This window comes from Microtus oregoni, unplaced genomic scaffold (genome assembly GCF_018167655.1).
Source record: "Microtus oregoni isolate MIOR12 unplaced genomic scaffold, Mior012 000027F_ref0000203, whole genome shotgun sequence".
Classification (NCBI taxonomy): Eukaryota; Metazoa; Chordata; class Mammalia; order Rodentia; family Cricetidae; genus Microtus; species Microtus oregoni.
In genome coordinates this window covers 5,725,347-5,745,247 of record NW_024543086.1, presented here as the reverse complement: position 1 = coordinate 5,745,247, position 19,901 = coordinate 5,725,347, and the positions used below count along the sequence as shown (strand labels likewise).

Sequence of the window (19,901 nt, the reverse complement as noted above, 5' to 3'; positions counted from 1 at the left end):
TACTTAACCTGGTAGGTTTTAGGACCCAGAATTAGTGCACCTGTGTAGCAAAGGAAGCCACCTGTGGATGACTCCTACATTCCAACAGGTGGAGTCTCAGCCTGGCAGAAGGAAGTACCTTCTGGACACACACCCGTTCCCAACCAGCTCCTTCCTGATCAGAGTTCTCCCACACTCATTTCAGCCCGGCTTGCTGTCTTCCTTTCTTTCAGTTTTTTAAACTGTTTTTTACTGGTAGGTTTGAAACGAGAGACATTTTATTTTCAGCACATTAGGTGAGCTGTAAAAGATGCTCAGTAAATTATGAGAGAAGAAGAAGTAGGGTTGAACAGAGATGAGGAAGGAAGGGAGGAAAAGGCGGAAAAAGAAAGAAGATAAGAAGAGGGTCGTGGTCTCCAACCTACCTTTCGAAGGATGGCCCTACAAAGAAAACCCCAACCGCCACTATCGCGGGAACCAAGTCAAGACCAGCAAGTACACAGTGTTGTCCTTCATACCCAAGAACCTTTTCGAGCAACTGCACCGTTTTGCCAATCTCTATTTTGTGGGCATCGTCATTCTGAATTTCATCCCCGTGGTCAATGCGTTCCAGCCAGCGGTGAGCATGATTCCGATCTGTGTCATCCTCGCTGTCACCGCCATCAAGGATGCCTGGGAAGACTTCCGGAGATACAAATCTGATAAAGTCGTCAATAACCGAGAGTCCCTGATCTATAGCAGGTAAAACTAAGAGCTCTGGGCAAGTCTTGCTGGTGCAACCTAACTTTCCCTGGCTGCACCCCCTGCTAGCACAGGGGATGGTGGCAGGGGTTCTAATGATTTACCTCAGTGTACTGTTTGGTGCCCAGAGTAAGGATTATAGTACGAACCACAAGCAAAGGGGGCTAAGGAAGGCTTTTCGAGTTAGGAAGTTTTCATTTAATAATATATTCTTTGAAGATGTTTCTAAAAATTCTCTTCCCTAACTAGTTGGGTGTTGCTGTGAGCATGTTTGGTTTGACTCGGAGGAGAAATGTATCAGTGTTTCAGGGAGTGATGGAGCTTTGTCTTAGAAGGGACCCTGAGGACAAAACCCGGCTGAAGCACTGTCTCCAGTCCTAACCAGGTGGTGGCCTTAGGCAGGTAATGCAAATGCTCACAGTGACATGTTGTAATTCCTAAAACAAGAGCAATTCTTGCTGTGTTCATGAGACTGATACAAAATGGCCCTAGCCAGTGCTTAGTGTTAATATCAAACAAGTACATAGGAGCTACAATCCCTTTTAGAAAGCAAAGTTCCCATCTGCTGAGCAATTGACTGTCCCAGGCTCGGTTCTGATAGTCCCATAAAACTTAACCTGCCTACCTTGGTCTGATTCGACCACACTGTTTATTGTTGCTTTGTCTATACAGATACATTGCAAAGTTTCATTGGGCAGATGGCCAAACTGGGCTGTTAGGGACCTGCTTTTATTTGGTAAGGGGGGAAAAAACAGAATTAAAAGCTGGTCTCTATGTGGTGACTACCTGTGTGTCTGTCTACAAAAGAGCTAGGGGAGTTGAGCTCAGGTTCCAGGAAAGAAAATAACAGGATGCTTGTTGAATGAGCTATCAGTGAGCCTTGAATGCTTGCAATGCTTAGACATGTAAGGCTTAGTTTCTTATTAAACAGGGAAAGTCATTCTATCAGTCTCTCTGACACTCTGTCTCTCCCTCCCTTTCTCCCTCTCTCCCTCTTTCCTTCTCTCTCTTCCTCTTCCTTTCTCTCTCCCTTTCCCCTCTCTTCTTCTTTCATCCCTTTCTTTTTCTCCCTCTTCCTCTCTCTCCCCTTTCTCCACCTCTTCCCCTTTCTCCCCCTCTCTCCCTCCCTCCCTTTCTCCTCCTCATCTCCCTCTCTCTTTCCTCAGATCACTCTGGGGCTGTCTTACTCCTTGTTTTTTTGTTTGTTTGTTTTAGAGTGGAGTTGGATATTTATTTAATGATTATGGAAGGGAAGGAAAAGGGGGAGAAGGGAAAAGAGGCTCCCTCTCAGAGAGAGGGGACAAAGAGCCTCCATGTTTTTTAACAGCATCTGCAGAGGTTTTTCTGTTGCCCTGGTCCCTGGCAGAAGTGAAAGGGAATTACTTTGAAGCTACTGGAACTGGGTCATGGAAGGCTTAGAAGTGAAGTTCTCCACTAGGGGAAGCCTACAGGGAAACTGTGACATACAAAGAACCCCCAAGTGGAACACCATGCTCCCCACTCAGGAACACTGAGTTTTTGCCCATCTTTGCTGGCAGGGCCACAGTTATATGTCTAGAAAAAGTGATCTGAGGGATTTTTTTTTCCTTTCCCAGCTAGATCTAATTGCCATGACTGTTGTGAGCACAGTGGTCAGCTATAGCTGAGATGTAGACAGGCTGTCAAAATGAGAGGAAGGAATAGCTGCCTGGGTGGAAAGCCTTTCCTTACAGGGAAAGCATCCATTTTCAATGACCTCAACCCACCCATCTAGCATTTTGTCACCACCTTTCTTCTTTGTTGTTCCAGCACGGTGGAACAAAGGCAAGCAGGAAGCTGGTCCCCTACAGAGGAATGGGAGTCCTGTTCTTCCTGCTCTGCCAGAATATCCCAGAGTAATGAGCCTCTTCTTGGCACTAATCCCAATGTTAATCAGAGGGCATACTCACCTGTGCTGAGAGCCAGAATGACCTATTGTTCTGCTCTCAAAATAACCTGGGGAAAACAAGGTAATAGCCAACCAGAATAGGTAAGAGAATGATTATCTATTAAATATATCTAATAGCTAAGGTATGACTGCACATAATCTGCACATAAAATGCACATATATGATTGCCTGTAATCTCGGCCCTGGCGAGGCTAAGGCAGGAGAATCAGGAGTTCAAGGCCATCTTGCCTACGTAGTTCAAGGCTATCCTGAGCTACACAAGAACATGTTTCAAAGTTTAAAAAACAAGGAGAAAAAGAAGAAAAGAATTTAGAAAAGGTATTTGGTTGACCACTCACTGGCAGGCGGAACAAAAGGAGGATTCAGTGTTTCTGAAGGGGTGTTCTTAAGATATCCTGCCCCAAAATAGCTGCAGGTCCTCACAGCCCATGGCTCGTGGTTGACAAAGCAAAGGTACACAGAAAAAAATTAAAAATTAATTAATTAATTAATTTTAAAAAACCTAATTAATTAATTAAACTTCAGGTTTCTCATAAGCACTTTTAGTACCTAAGTGTGGAAACGTTTACTCTTGTCAATGACAGCAAGATAACTGACTATGGGGCCCAGACAGGCAATCGTGTTGGGATGGAACAGGGATCGTGGGCACTCCAAGGGTCAAGCCCAGAGGGTTCATCTCACCGCAGAGCTGACTGCGCAGATAATAACATACTTTCTTCCAAGTAGAAATACAGCCCAGTGCTGAGTGGACCAAATTACCTGAGTTCCTTAGGAAAACTAAAGTTATTACATCTTTGTTATTTCAAATTCGGTTATCTTTTTACAATTTCATGCATGTGTATAATATATATTATGTTACTTTGACTACATATAATTATATATACATATTACTTTAATTATATTCCCCCCATCATCCTTTCTTATTCCCCTCCTCCTCCTATTGACTGCCTTCTTCCCAACCACTCCCACTTCTAGTTTTATGCCTTTTTTTTGTTTTGGGAGGGGGGACATCCCGCTGCATTTAATTAGAATTGCATATGCAAACATGGGTGGGGCTTATTTATTTGAGAAATTGTAACATACTGGAGGCTACAATCTTGGCTATCAAATCCCCATTTCTCCAACAATCTTTAGCTACCCATGGCACCTTCGCAAGGGTTGCTAATGACATAATTGATGCAAATTCTTCAGATTTAGTTTGTTTGACCTAAGTTTCTGCTCTGCCTGGGAACATCTAATTTTCATACTTTGCTTTATAATATCTAAAACATCAGAAGTCTTTGCAAAAGAATAATTGTATTCTTCCAAGATCTCCCCTCAATGAAGGGTTGTCTTTGGACAGAAGGAGCTATGGCCTTGAGAAGATAGCAGGCTTGAGGAGTCCACTGCTTGTCATCTAGGCTCAGGTCTTCAGCCAACTATGAGTAGGCTGAGAAAGCCACGTACATTTCTCCATTCCTATTTCTGCTTTCACAAGGTTAGTAGAACCTGTAAGGTATACTATTGGGGAAAACAAACAAACAGAGCCTACAGCCAAGTGATTCAGGATATAGTGCCTACATGCTATTGCTCTTGGGTCTAATAACACGTGGTAACATAATTAATGAGTCAGGCACAACCCTCGGCAAGCATCATGTCTAGTGCCGTGTTGGCTCAGTTGTTTTCTCCTGCCAGGCAGAAACCTCAATCACAGAGATTTTCACAATAAGGAATTATGATGTCTTAAACTGCTACAGGTGACTTGCGGTGAGCGAGTACCTAGTACTCAGTCAGCTTCTAGACTTTTTCTTGTCTTTGTCATCTGAACCCTCAGACAATTAGTTGTGCCCCATGATAAGGAAAGAGCCGCAGCAGGGCCTGTACTCAGAAGTGCATCTAATATCCCACATAGTATAAAGAAAGGTATTTCCGGTGGCCTTCATAGGTCAAAAGAAGTAACTTACTCCTAACCACCTCACATCTCGGTGGCCCCCATTGGATCACATGCCCACCCTGACCTAATCCCTGGCAGCAGGAATTAGGATGATGAAAACCAATTATGCCTAAGGAAAGGTCTTATTCCACAGAACCCAGCCACGTTTTCTAAGAAAAAATAAAACCCAAATCAAATAACTTCGAAGAAAGAGAAACGGACATTGCAGAGACCACCTCCATGTCCTCATCTCTGTCACTTAAAACTCCATTTCTTGGTCCATTGCTTTCCACCTGTTAGTGGGAACATGCCAACCTTGGGACACCCTGCCATAGATGGCCCTGAAGTTTGTCTTACTCTGAAGCATACAAGTTCTGTGAAAAACCGTGGCAGGAGAAGCCAGAAATGTGCCCTGTGTGTTAATGATTATCTGAACACACGGAGACTAAGGGGCCTGTCCTGTTGCCAGAGATCAAAGACACAGGATAAGATAGCAGACAAAGAACTCAAGAGTTGAGAAAGTGACAGTGTTTTCTGAGGGACACCCAGAAGTATGTGTCTGACTCTTCCCTCCAATTTCTCTCATCTGTGAAACTGGCACCTTTTCTATTCCTCTCTCTTTCTTGCAATTAAGCACAAAGGCCCATAGAATTCTGCTTGCTATCTAATCCCATGCATCATCCAGTCTAGACTCGTTTCTACTGTGCGGAAATGGCTTTGGTGAACAGCGGAAGCCTTGTTAACAGAATTACAATCCTGTTAGAGCATTTTCTTTTAATATAGCAAGGGTGCTTATGGTCGAGAGGTGACCCATTAATCAGATTTATGGAATGACTTGGAGGGGAGATTAGCTTCGGAATTGTGTTAGCTTAGCTTCTCCCAGGGCTCTGTTTAATGAATCCAGAAACCATACCCAGCAAGAGGCTTGTATTTTTTCCAGCTAGCTTAGGGAAATTGTATTGGTATTCAGAAAACACGCGGCACAGGAGAAGGAATGAGGAATGTGAGCCGAGGGAATTGGAGTGGGATTCGTCCCCAGATTGAAACGAAACAAAGTCCACCCTGAGTTACAACAGTCAGTCACCAGGTTATTCACCTGTTTGGCCAAATGCATGCGTGCGTGCATGAGGGTGCATGCACGTGCATGTGTATTGTGCATGCGTGTGTGCATGTGTGTAGCATATGTCTGAGTATGCACATGCGTGCATATGTGTATGGAGGCCAGAGGTTGACAGCAGGTGTCTTCCTCTATTGTTCTTCAATATTTTTTTAGACAGGGACTCTCACTGGAACCCAGCATTTAACTGACTTGACAGGCTGTCCGTCCATCTCTGGGAATATGCTTATAGCTGCCCACCCCCGGGCATGAGTTTCGAGCATGTACACCCACACTTGGCTTTCTACATTGATGTTGAGAATCTAAACGCGGGTACTACTGCTTGTATGGCAGATATTTCCAAACTAAGCCACTTCTCCAGCTCCTGTTCAGCATATATCGATTGATGCATGGATACCATCATGGCAGCATGTCTTCAAAGGACTCTCCATCCAGGGTACGTGAGATGATTACAAACAGTTATAACGCCCCATGTACTTTGGTGCCCTGTATACAAGGGGGCAGAAGACATGGTACTATAAAGAATGTAGGGGTTCATGGACCTGCATGAAGTATCACGACCAATGGAAGCCTTTCTCAGAGAGGTGACCCTTCAGGGGGCATGCTGAGAAATGCTCGGCCAGGCCAAGGGAGGACCATTCATTTCGGAGGCTGGTCGTATGTCAACTGAAGGTTATGTGTTTTAGTTTTCAAAAGATCAGGAAGTACCAGGAAATGCCTAAAAACTGAGAAGAAAGGAAAGAATACTGAACTTGTTTTCCTTACTCTTGTGTTTGTGTGTGTACATGTTCAATACATAGGCATGTTAGTAAGAACACGTGCTCATGCAAGTTTATATGTGTACACTTGCTTTTCATCGGTCAAGGTTGGATGTATTCCTTGATTATCCCGCCCCCTTATTTTTTGAGCCAGTGTCTCTCGCTCAATATGGAGCTCACCAATAGGTTAGGCTGGCTGAGCAATGTGCTCCCATGATCGGCTCTGCTGATGACAGATTACCTGAACTGAGGTCCTCAGGCTTGCATAGGAAGTGTTTGACAGGCTGAGCTTTCATTTTATAAGTGGACTATCCCCTCAGTTTGACTTTTTAGTGAGACATGAAGAATCTTCCTTCTGGGAATCAGGTGACTGCTTCAATGACAAGATAATTCCGTGTGTGGAAGAGGGAGGCCAGCCACTGGTGCTAGCAGCCTGATTAGGTCTTCGGCCTGGCTTTGATGGCTGTCTGTCCTGCCTGCATCCACAGCGGACAGCCTAGTTGACACTGATTGTTTTGCTAATTATCTAATGATGTTTATAAATAGAGCCATTTCAGTAATCATGCCCAACTGGTCTCCCCTTTAAATGATGACCGTAATTCTGCCTAAAGTCTATTCCATGAGGAAAATTCCATGGGCAGATGACATGCAAGAGGGTTTGGAAATAGCATTGCTATGGAGACCAACTGTAGAACACATGACCACAGGATGGATAGGAGAAGAAGGAAAACAGTCTTACAAAGACCTGACTGATGCATCCATCAAATTCTCCACATCAAATCTGCACTTGGTCAGAACTGCCCACCCTGACTATGTAGTTACTGTATCACATGAGCCCTTGTTTCAATGTCTGAACATCTCCACACTGAGTATCAGGTTTGGGGAAGACCACACGTGTCCTCACCTAGCCCAGGCCCTAAGATACTTGGTCTAGCATGCCTTGTAGTATGGCCTGAGCATGGGAACGTCAGGTGGGTGAAGCTCCTCGAAGGTAATGCTGCGGTCCACATTTTGCCATTATTCTCCTGAGTGGTTATTCTTTAGAAAAACTAAAAGGAGAAACTGGGGTTAACAGAACAGAATTCAGACTTTTTTCATAGCTATCCTAACATCAAGATACCATCATAAACCTCCCTCCAGCCATAAACAGCTTCCTGGGGTTGCTTCTGTACTAAGTAAGCTAGCACAGATTTGCATGTACTGCTAAATGCTTGGTATTGTGTCTGGCATTCAGCAGTACTTCCATAATATTAGCTAAAATACTGCTGAGGAGACCTCTAGAACCTTCCCAGTCAGGGATCACCATGAACTTGAACTAAGAAAAGTGCAAAAGAAAGGCAAATGACTGGAGATGGAAAACACATGAGAGAAAAGGGAAAAAAACAGTCTGTGGAACTTTCTTCAAGCTACAACATACAGAAAAACATGCGTCAGGAGAGAATCTGAACAATGCAGACAGTAGAGAGGCATTCAGGGTCATCTGAAGTGTGACTACGAAAATTCCCACAGCTTAGAGGTCACAGACCAACAGAACATGGTGTTCATGACCAGGTATTTATTTCGCGTTTGGCAAACCCAGTGCCCATCTTACAAGTGTCTCCCATCTGCACACTCGTCCTTTTGCCTTGCCATGTGTTCACAGAAGACTATAAACATAAACCACTTGGGCCAATTTAGCTTGTCATTTCAGAAGAGACCACGTTAGGTCCTAAAGGACAGGGGAGTCGTAAAACAAGAGTTCAGGGGTCCCTGAAGCTCTGCACTCTTCTCATCAGAAATGATTTGTGTATCAGCAAGAAAGGATTCATAGCCTCTGCCTTATCGTTACTGAGCTCAGGACTCTAAAAGGTGACACTCATGTTCTCATTTAGCCTTAGGTTTCTGTCCCTTTCAGCTTCATCTACCATGTGCCTCATTCCCAAACAAAGCATCCATTCCCTGTTAAGCTATGGTGGTCCTCACCGCAACTCACAAGTCCTGTTAGACATGCCTATGTGATTTTACCTGAATTAGGTAACCCCTCCGAGGCCCTATTTTTCTCATCTAAAAAGAGAGGGAAAATGGTAATAATAAAAGTTGTCTCCTAATTAGGCAGATAAATAGTCACATATGTCTGGTGCTATGATCTTTATGGGCACTCCATACATGGCAGCTAATACTATGAGATCAGATTTTTTTCCCCAAGGGTCAAAGCATAGTTCTTTATTTTATTATTCTTTCTGTGGCTTGTTATACTCTATTCTTTTGCAGTTCTGTTCTTCAACCCTGATGTTTCCCTTCTTCTGTGTCGTTATTTTTTCTATGACAGTGTATATATGTATATACCCCTGCAAAATCTTTCATGAAATATAAAAATCACAATATGGTTGAATTCTATTTTTTAAGAGAATGATTACAGTAAATACAAGTAAAAATGCTTCCCATTTCCTTACATGATTAAACACTGTACATATTACAGGGAAAAACAAATTATTCCTACAAACCCACATATAGCTAAACATTTCTTTTTTACTGCTTTTATTGAGCTATATATTTTTTCCACTCCCCTCACTTCCTCCCCCCTCCCTTTCTATCCTCCCATGATCCCCACGCTGCCAATTTACTCAGGAGATCTCATCTTTTTTTACTTACCATGTAGTTTAGATCCATGTATGTCTCTCTTAGGGTCCTCATTGTTGTCTAGTTTCTCTGGGATTGTGAATTGTGGGCTGGTTTTTCTTTGCTTTATGTCTGAAAGCCACTTATGAGTGAGTACATATGATATTTGTCTTTCTGGGTCACTCAATATGATGTTTTCTAGATCCATCCATTTGCCTGTAAATTTCAAGATGTCATTATTTTTTCCACTGTGTAGTACTCCATTGTGCAAATGCACCACATCTTCTTTATCTATTCTTCAGTCAAGGGACATTTAGGTTGCTTCCAGGTTCTGGCTGTGACAAATAATGCTGCTATGAACATAGTTGAGCACATGTGTTGTGGTATGATTGAGCATCTTTTAGGTATATACCCAAAAGTGGAATTGCTGGGTCTTGAGTTAGGTTGTTTCCTAATTTTCTGAGAAATCGCCATACTGATTTCTAAAGTGGCTGTACCAGTTTGCACTCCCACAAGCAATGTAGGAGTGTTCCCTTTACCCCACAACATCTCCAGCATAAGCTGTCATCAGTGTTTTTGATCTTGGCCATTCTTACAGGTGTAAGATGGAATCTCAGAGTTGTTTTGATTGCATTTATCTGATGGCTAAGAATGTTGAGTACTTTCCTAAGTGTCTTTCAGCTATTTTTGATTCATTTGTTGAGAGTTCTCTGTTTAGGTCCATACCACATATTTTTTATTGGACTATTTGTTCTTTTGGTGACCAATTTCTTGAGTTCTTTGTATATTTTGTCTTATGTGGGGTTAGTAAAGATTTTTTTTCCTGTTATATAGGCTACTCTTTTGTCTTGTTGACCATGTCTTTTGCTTTACAGAAGCTTCTCAGTTTCAGGAGGTCCCATTTACTAACTGTTTCTCTCAGTGTCTGTGCTACTGGGGTTATATTTAGGCAGTGGTCTCATGTGCCAAAGCATTCAAGGCTATTTCCCACTTTCTCTGCTATGAGGTTCAGTGTGGTCGGTTTTATGTTGATGTCTTTTATCTATTTGGACATGAGTTTTGTGCATGGTGATAGATATGGATATACTGTGTGCTTTCTGACACCCCCAGGCTGGTTATTCACAACCCAGTGATCATGGCCTTGCAGGAAGAAAGGCTCCAGTGACTCCCTGTCCTGTGAGGCGTGTTGTGCCTGTGGGCATCACCTCTTAATGCTAGTCTAAGTTATTCTTTCTGAATGTGGCAGCTACATAGTCAGTGAGGTTAGAGATGGGCACCATCACCAAGCCTGGAGTTTTAACACCTACTATATCCATATCTATTTTCATTCTTCTACATGTTGATATCCAGTTATTGCCAGAACCATTTGTTGAATATGCTTTCTTTTTTCCATTTTATATTTTTTTTACTTCTTTGTCAAAAATCAGGTGTTTGTAGGTATGTAGGTTGATATTTGGGTCTTCGATTCAGTTTCATTGGTTTTCCTGTCTGTTTTTATGCCAGTACCAGGCTGTTTTCTGCACTGTAGCTCTGTAGTAGAGTTTTAAGTTTGGGATTGTGATGCCTCCAGAAGTTCCTTTATTGTGCAGGATTGCTTTGGCTAATCTAGGCTTTTTTCCTTCCCTTATGAAGTTGAGTATTGTTCTTTTAAGGACTGTGAAGAATTTTGCTGGGATTTTGAGATCATATTTTTATTAGAAGTCCTCAGTGAGGAGTCTGTCATGACTAATTGTCAAAACAACTTCAAAAAGCTTCTCCTTTATGAACTTTTCAAGATGAATCTATAGAACATCATATTTAATAAACACTTAACTCACCCAATTCTAGGCAAATAAATGTAGACGTTCCCCTCTCTCAGCAAGGTCATCACATAGAGAAAATAAAAGGGGCATAAAACATTAAGGCGACAGGAGCTTGGTGTGCATGCGGGCATGCCAATAAGCCATGGAGCACTGATGTTCATAGCCTGGGGGTATAAAGAGGGAGGTAGGATTTGGATCTGCTGAGGATAAAGTTCATGCACAGTGAGCTGTGTGCTCTCTGACACCCCCAGGCTGGTTATTCATAACCCAGTGATCATGGCCTTGCAGGAGGAAAGGCTCCTGTGACTCCCTGTCCTGTGAGGCGTGGTGTGCCTGTGGCCATCACCTCTTAATGATAGTCTAAGTTATTCTTTCCGAATGTGGCAGCTACATAGTCGGTGAGGTTAGAGATGGGTACCATCACCAAGCCTGGAGTTTTAAAACCTAGTGTACATATAGGACCCTGGTATGACCACGCTTCCAGAGCCTGTGGATGAGAACAGGGTGATGCTAACACAAATGCTCCACTGTTGGTGATTCTCAGCCCCCACCTGTTGATTTAGAATTTGGGTCCTTTTATGCCAATCCCCAGTGGCCCTGGTTGGATCTAGGCATCTCTAGTGTGGTGAATGTCACTTATGTCCCACATTGTCCCTGGACCTAGAATTGTCAGACATGGATGTTAGGAATCAAACCTGGGTTCCCTGTAAAAACAGTATGAAGTCAATCATTGAGCCATGTCTCTAAACCCCAAACACATTCTTTTTTATTTTAAATTTTATATTCATTTTACATACCAATAACAGTTCCCCCTCCCTTCCCTCTGCCCTCTCCCCACCTCTCCTGCCCCCAATCTCCTATCCACTCCTCAGAAAGGGTAAAGCCTTCCATAGTGAGTCAACAAAGCCTGGCACTTGAAGCTGAGGAAGGTCCAAGCCCTTCCTGCCTGCATCAAGGCTGAGCAAGGCATCCCTCCATAGGGAATGGGCTCCAAAAAGCCAGCTTATGCACTAGGGATAGTTCCTGGTCTCGCTGCCAGGGCCACCTCAAACAGACAAGCTACACAACTGCCGCTCTCTTGTAGGCACCCCAGGTTTCGGTCTGGAGTTCATGGGTTCTCAAGAGTTCAGGTCAGCTGTCTCTGTGGGTTTCTCTGTCATGATCTTGACTCCCCCCCCACACACACACACTTATATAATTCTTCTCTCTCTCTCTCTCTCTCTCTCTCTCTCTCTCTCTCTCTCTCTCTTTTCTGTTGGACTCCCAGAGCTCTGCCTGGTGCTTGGCTGTGGCTCTCTGCATCTCCTTCCAACAGTTACAGGATGAAGACGCTATGAAGACAGTTAGGGTAGTCACCAATCTGATTACAGGGGAAGGCCAGTTCAGAAACCCTCTCCATTATTGCTAGGAGTCTTAGTTTGGGTTATCCTTGTGGATTTCTGGGAATTTCCCTAAACCAGATTTCTCCCTAAACCCATAATGGCCCCTCTATCAAGATATCTCTCATTGCTCTCCCACTCCATCCCTCTTCCATCTCAACCATGCCATTCCCTCATGTTCTCAGCCCCCAACCCTCCCTCTACTGCCTTTCCACCCTCAGTTTACCCAGGAGATCTCATCTATTTCGCTTTCCCAGGGAGACCCATGCATCCATCTTAGAGTCCTCCTTGTTACATAGCTCCTCTGGAGCTGTGATTGTAGTTTAGTTACCCCTTGCTTTACATCTAGTATCCACTTATGAGTGAATATATAGAGTGCTTGTCATTCTGGGTCTGGGTTACCTCACTCGGGATGATTTTTTTCTATTTCCATCCATTTCCCTGCAAATTTCAAGATATCATTATTTTTTAGCTGAGCAATAATACTCCATTGTGTAAATGTACTACATTTTATTTATCCATTCTTCAGGTGAGGGGCATTTAGGCTGTTTCCAAGTTCTGGTTATTACAAATAACGCTGCTATGAACATTGTTGAGCAAGTGTCCTTGTGGTACGATTGAGCATCCTTTGACTATATGCCCAAGAATGGTAATGCTGGGTCTTGAGGTAGATTGAGTCCCAATTTTCTGAGAAATTGCCATACGGATTTCCAAAGTGGCTGTATAAGTTTACACTCCTACCAGCAGTAGATGAATGCTCCCTTACTCCATATCATCTCCAACATAGACTGTACTCAGTGTTTTTGAACTTAGCTTTCTGACCTATGTAAGATGGTATCTCAGAGTCTCTTTGATTTGCATTTCCCTGATAACTAAGGATGTTGAGCAATTCCTTAAATGGCTTTTGGCCATTTGAGATTCTTCTGTTGAGAATTCTCTGTTTAGGTCTGTACCCCATTTTTAAATTGGATTATTTAATATCTAGTTTCCTGAGTTCTTTATATATTTTGGAGATTAGTCCTCTGTCAGATGAGGGGTTTGTTAAGATCTTTTTCCTATTCTGTAGGCTGTTTTTCTTTTTATTTACTGTGTCCTTTGTCTTACAGAAAATTTGTTGTTTCAGGAGGTGCCATTTATTGATTGTTGCTCTCAGTGTCTATGCTGCCGGTGTTATATTTAGGCCTCCTGTGCTAATGCATTCAAGGCTACTTCCCATTTTCTCTTCTATCAGGTTCAGTGTAAATGAATTTATGCTGAGGTCTTTGATCTACTTGGACTTGAGTTTTGTGCAGGGTGATAGACATGGATCTATTTACAATCTTTTCCATGTTAACATCCAGTTATGCAGCCACCATTTGTGGAAGATGCTTTCTTTTTTTTTTTTTTCCACTATACCATTTTGGCTTCTTTGTCAAAAAGCAGGTGTTCATAGGTGTGTGGATGATGTCAGAATCTTCAGTTTGGTTCCACTGCTCTTGTGTCTGTTTTTGTGCAACTACCAAACTGTCCCAAACACATTTTTAATTCATGGACTCACCTGATTATTCTCAGTGGTCCCTACCCACCTGGGGCATTCTGGACTTGGTATTTAAGTTTGCTGAAGAACATCGCAGGTCAATTTATCATCTGTTAACCATAAGTCCCATAAGATAGCTTATCCTCCTGACAAGTCTTGTCTTCTCCAGCCCCCACACTTCTTTATGTAGAACCTAGTTACAGGAGAAATGGAGTCTTAAACATTCTCCTCTCATCTCTCCTCCTCTCCCACTTCCACACGCCATACACTTGATTAAAAACCTCTCTTGCTGTTTATTTACTTTTAAAAAAAAATTTTTTTAAAAAAGGCCATCCTCTCCCAGAAAGCTGTTTAGCACCTCACCACTTAATTTCTCCTCAAGGTAGAATGTGCCAGATGTAGTCTTTGTCCTAAGCCATGAATCTTATTTTTAAGCATTAGTGAACGTTGCAGGAAACTAAAATAGCCGTGATCTCCCAGGTGCCAACTCTCGGAGCGAAGGGACAGGCAAGAGTCTATGCACCCATCCCCCTGGAACAGCTGCTCCAAGGGGGCCATATGAATGAGGGAATGACTCTAACTGGTGGCTCCTGGCCAGCAGCTGGTCACACCTGAGTGTCACTCCATGTATAAGCATGCCACTTTTATGCTTCAGCTAAATTCTCCTACTTCTCACCTCCCTTGGCTGAACACCCTTGGGCGAGGCATCGTTGGCTGCTCCTCAGACATGCTGTTGACAGATGAAGTGACGAAGTGTACCCCAGAGCACGGAACAGCCAGAGCAAAGTAGCCAAGTGTGAAATGGAAGTGTCCCTAAAGGTTCAGTAAAATGTGTCTGTCATCTTATAATATAGCTGGGTTAGGTTACTTTAACATAGCATTATAAAATAAAATACTGCTACAAATAAAATTTCTCAACCCAGAAAGGAATGTCCCATGTACCCACGCTAAACTACATCCCCCAAAGTACTTTTTTAAAGAACACTAATAGCACCAGTACTCCAGTCACCCCCCCCCCCCCAGGGACTCCTGGAGGTAGCATGGGCCTGTTGGAGAAGTACAATGTTTCTGGGAACTTGATCTAGAAACCTTCAATGCCTGAGCATCAATTTGCTGAGATTCCTCTTTTCTAGACTTGGGGAAAGGTTGGGGTGGGGGTTGGGGTTTTTGTTTTCAGGTCTTTGTTGCCTAACCCCAAGCCCCATAAACAGCATGAAGGAGAAAGATGGGGTTGGCAGAGTAGTGGGAAGGCTGCTTTATGGAGGTAAAGAGGCAAACCCCCAGGAAGAACCATGAATGTCTCTTTCCTATCTGGCTTCATTGGGATCCCAGGAGTACCATAAAGAGGCAGAGCATAAGTTTGATGATGCCTGTGTCATAATGAAAATTGACAAAGTACCATTCCAGTCCATACATATATTCCTAAATTTACACCCAACATTAACCTCCCAGGCCTTCCATCTTTCGTCATCCTGCCCTATATCCCATATTTAGCAGTGTAGACCTTTATTGGAAAGAGCAGATTTTTTAATTTATTTATTTACTAAAGATTTCTGTCTCTTCCCCGCCACCGCCTCCCATTTCCCTCCCCCTCCACCAATCAAGTCCCCCTCGCTCTTCAGCCCAAAGAGCAATCAGGGTTCCCTGCCCTGTGGGAAGTCCAAGGACCACCCACTTCCATCCAGGTCTAGTAAGGTGAGCATCCAAACTGCCTAGGCTCCCACAAAGCCAGTACATGCAGTAGGATCAAAAACCCATTGCCATTGATCTTGAGTTCTCAGTAGAATATTAACCTTCATCAGGCAATGAAAGGAGGAAAGAGCAGATTTGTTTCCACTGGTAGAGACGCTTTGACATGGCTTTGCTCTGAATGCAGCAACCCCAACTGGCCTATTTGTCACAACCTTCAGGATGAAGGAGCTCTGAAAATGATGACAATCCAGGTGATGCTCAGATTCAAGGGTGTTATCCCCAAACCTGATCTCCCACACCAGGTGGAATAAATGTTGAGGTTGTGGCAATCAGCTGATACCCTACAGTCCCAAAGACCAGGAGGAAGGAACGGGAGATGCAAACAAACAGGGGGACAATCCTTGGTTCCTTCAGGCAAGTTTGTTATAATATTTAAAAATCATTTGTTTGATTTCTCTACAAATGAAAAAAAAACAGAAGTATAAAATAAACCTCTCCTTCATTCTGTGAAAGTCTACTTAATCCATCCTTTAGTCTTTTAAAGAGCCTTGTACCTGAGCACTTGACAGGCAATCCCAGGGCTGAGTTGCCCTAGCTATCTTGGTAGATGACTATCTACCCTAAATAGACAAATGAACACATTTTAAAATACATCTGTGAAATGGTATAATAAACTAAAGATGGTAGGATTGTCCCTACCATCTTCATTTCTAAGAAGAGATATGGGGTACAGTGGGTGCTTAGATGTTGATAATCAAAAGTTTTGTGGAAATCTGATACCCACTTTATCACAGAAGAAGGAGATATTAATAAACGACTACAGAGAGACTGCCCACATTCAGTAGCCATGTGGACATTATTGCCATGGCATAGATAAGGGTCACTGTACCAGGTTCCTAGGGTCATGGAGCATTTCCACAGACCCTGTGGAAGCTTCGAGATGCAAGGCCACTCACCAATCCTGATGTCCCTGATGACCTTATGTACTGATGAGGCCTTCTTCCCGCCTCGCAAACAAAAGGATCTTCATTTCAAGCTGGGAGAGTCTTCTATAGGAACCATGTATGACAAAGATGATAGACTTTTAGGAGGTCTTTGCTGAAACTCTCCAGAAAACCCCAAGAAGAGCAGGCATCACTCCCTTTGTCCTCTTCAAGCACTTTCATTCACATCTCTTAGATGTGGTCTTGCCATGCCCAGGTAGCTCCAGATTCCATGAGAAACAGCAACATGCTCAGAAGGGCTCAACATCTGTGTGGATACAGCACAGATGTAAGCTGTCTCCCCAGGTCTAGGTACACTTAAAGAAGCCAGCTTCAAACCGGCAGGGCTCTGATAAAAAGGCCATATGTTTCAAATCCCATGTTGAAAGAAGACGATTAGAAATACAGTTATAGAAGAGCCTGTGCCTTTAGGATAGGTCTTGAAACTGTATAATCCAAGAAATAACTGAGGGCATCTGGGGCATTAAAAGTGGCTCAGCATGGCCCAAAGACTTTATAGGATCCTGGGGTGGGGGGAATACTTTCAAAGAGTTTTTAAAGGTAGAAAACATGAGCATCTGGATTACTTAGAAGAGAAGAATTTGTTAAATACTTGACTGGGTGGAATGAAGACTTTCTGGTATCAGAGCTCTGTGTAAATGGGATGTCCTATTGGGAAGGAGGGAATGGGACAGTTGAGGCTCTAATAACAGCTGGGAGGAACTAGCTGTGGAAGCTGTAATCTTTGACATCAATCTGTGTATAAGCTTGGGTTTCAGCTTGGGTTTTATAAGACTTGAAAAAATTTCTAATCTTTAATTTATTTGTGAAATTCATATAATGTCTACACCAATAAATCATCATGTAAGTGAATAAAATATTGACATTAGTACTCAGTACAATGTAAACATGAAATTGTCAAGTTTTGTTGCTACTGCTGTTATCTAAGTTTGATAATTATAAGGGGGAAAGTTTATCATTTCCTCCAAGTTCCTCAGTCCTCGGCTTTTCCAGTTATTGTGGGTCCCAGGCCATCAAAGTCCCTGGTATCGTCTTACTAATGTTATCAATGTGTCTAGGGTTTTTTTCCATTTTATCAATGTTGTCCTATGCATTCTTAATGACCAATATCCTCAGTTTTACTGCCTCTCTTCTCCCCATAATCGAGAACAGCTTTCTCTCTATCTCTGGTCTTTGTACCTTTGCTTTCTTCTGTGATAACTAGCCATGTAATATAATGGCCCAGTTAACTTCACCTCAAAGTATTCTTTCGGCCAGGAAGGAAGGGCTCAGCACAACACCTGGTCAACAGTTGGTTATTGTTTAAAATTCTAAGTAGTCACAGGGACAGACCTTTTACTAATGGGATTTTATAAACTATGACCAAAAGTAACTTAGGGGAGGGAGAAATGTATTTGACCTATAATTCCAGGATACAGGCATTATTGCAAAGGATGTCAAAGCAAGAACTTAAAGTATCACATCCACAATCAAATGGAGAGAGAAAAATGTGTAGATTCTGGCTTACTCATTCTTTAATCGGTACTCAATAAGCCCCCTCTATTCTACTCATATACCGCTCAAGACCCCTATCCAGTGAAGGATGTCACCCACAGTGGGCTGGCTCAACCAATAATCAAGACAATTTCCTATAGACATACACACAAGCCAACCTAATCTATCTATTTCCTCAGTGGAGACTCTTCCCTGGTCATTTTAGATTGTGGCAAGTTGACATCTTTAATAAACCAACACTCCGAGGAATCTTAAAGCTCACTGAGACCCCTGTCTTCTTTGCACCCACCTTAGAAAAGAGCAGAGCTACATGCCAAAGCGCTGGCAGGATGTGCGTGTGGGAGACTTTGTTCAGATGCGGTGTAATGAGATCGTCCCGGCAGACATCCTTCTCCTCTTCTCCTCGGACCCCAGTGGGGTCTGTCACCTGGAAACTGCCAACTTGGATGGAGAGACCAACCTCAAACAGAGGCGTGTTGTGAAGGGCTTCTCACAGCAGGTAAGGTGCTTTCTAGATGATCTTACATAGTGAGGTCAGAGGCAAGAAGCCAGCTCATCTCCTAGAAAGCTGAACTTAACACTACAAGGAAGAGAGATGAAGGTAGCAATGTAACAGGAGAACCCAGCTACTTGTTGGGGTTCTTGTTTTGTTTGGTTTGTATAGTCGGTTAGTCCCCAAAGAAAATCACACAGAGATCTACATCTGTGTGGCCCATTAGCTCAAGCTTCTTATTAGCTCTTATAACTTATATTAACCCACTATTCTTATCTATGTTAGCCACATGGCTCAATATCTTTTTCAGTGGGGCAGGTCACATCCTGCTTCTTTGGTGTCTGGACAGGACTGCAGAGGAAGCTTTCTTCTTTCCAGAATACTCCTGTTCTCATTGTCCCGCCTCTTTTTTCTGTCACATTGTCCCACCTATTCTTCCTGCCTGGATACTGGCCAATCAGCGTTTATTTAAAACATACAATTAACAGAATACAATTGTCCCACACCATTTTCCCCACATTGGGCACCAGATGAAGGCGTAAGTTACAAAACAATCCCACACCATAGCAGGTGCCTCTTTAGAAGCTGATTTTTCCCAGCAGCCCTCTAGGTAGCTATCATGCTCATGAGGACACTGAGGCCAAAAAAGTCTGTAACTTGATGAAGGCCTGAGTTCATAAGTGATAACTGAGCTCATCCACTTGGACAACTGACCTTGTATTCAAAACTAAGTCCTACAGCTGTTCAGCTATGAAGGCAGCCAACTCTCTCCTCTGGGCTCAGCCTGCTCATTCTGCCCAGCTCAGATCTGAGCATGAATCCTCAATATTCTTTTGGTTCCTTCTCAACCACAGCAAGATAATAGTAGTTATTTTCTTCATGTGCTAGTGTGTGTGTGTGTGTGTGTGTGTGTGTGTGTGTGTGTACAGACATCTGTGTATAACATCAGGTCTGTCCTCAAAAGCCATCCACCTGTTTATTGAAACAGGGTCTCTCATGGGTCTAGAGCTGAGTAGGCTATGCAAGCTGGCCAGCAAGCTCCAGGAAACCATGTGATTCTACCTCTCCCCTGCTCGGATTGCAAGCACATATCATGCTCAGCTTCTTTTTTTTAAGTGAGTTCTGAGGCTCAAACTCAAGTCCTCATGCTTACACAGCAAGTGCTTAACCAACTAAGTTATCTCCCAGTCCCCAGTTTTCCCTTTTGTGTACTTTATTGACACTGCTAATCTCCTAGGTCAAAGAGCCCTCACTGACACTTTTGTTATTTCTTTGCACTTAACATCAGCGATACTGGAGGGTAGAAGAAAGGCAGATAGTTTGGGGGTGACCAAATTCGACTCTAGGTTTTGACAGAACTGGACGTAGCTATTAAGTTCTGTCATATATAAGCTGTTTTACACAAGTAATCACCCTCTCACATCTTAGTTCCTTTACCAGGAAAAAATAGGCAAAAATGATACCTTTTCTCTAGAGTAGCTCTAAATAC

At 43.0% G+C, this 19,901-nt stretch overlaps 1 protein-coding gene across 2 annotated transcripts in view; it reads left to right on the top strand.

Moving 5' to 3' along the window:
* Nucleotides 1-19,901, top strand: part of Atp10b (ATPase phospholipid transporting 10B (putative)) — a 102,111-nt gene that overhangs the window by 4,117 nt on the left and 78,093 nt on the right. The window contains exons 1-2 of one of the 2 annotated variants that reach the window (XM_041676113.1): nucleotides 143-720; nucleotides 18,214-18,418. In XM_041676113.1, the coding sequence (XP_041532047.1) occupies nucleotides 335-720; nucleotides 18,214-18,418 (591 nt within the window). In that variant the 5' untranslated portion in view covers nucleotides 143-334. Of the gene's footprint in view, nucleotides 1-142; nucleotides 721-18,213; nucleotides 18,419-19,901 lie in introns of those variants that run through there. The other variant, XM_041676112.1, reaches the window with a different exon arrangement.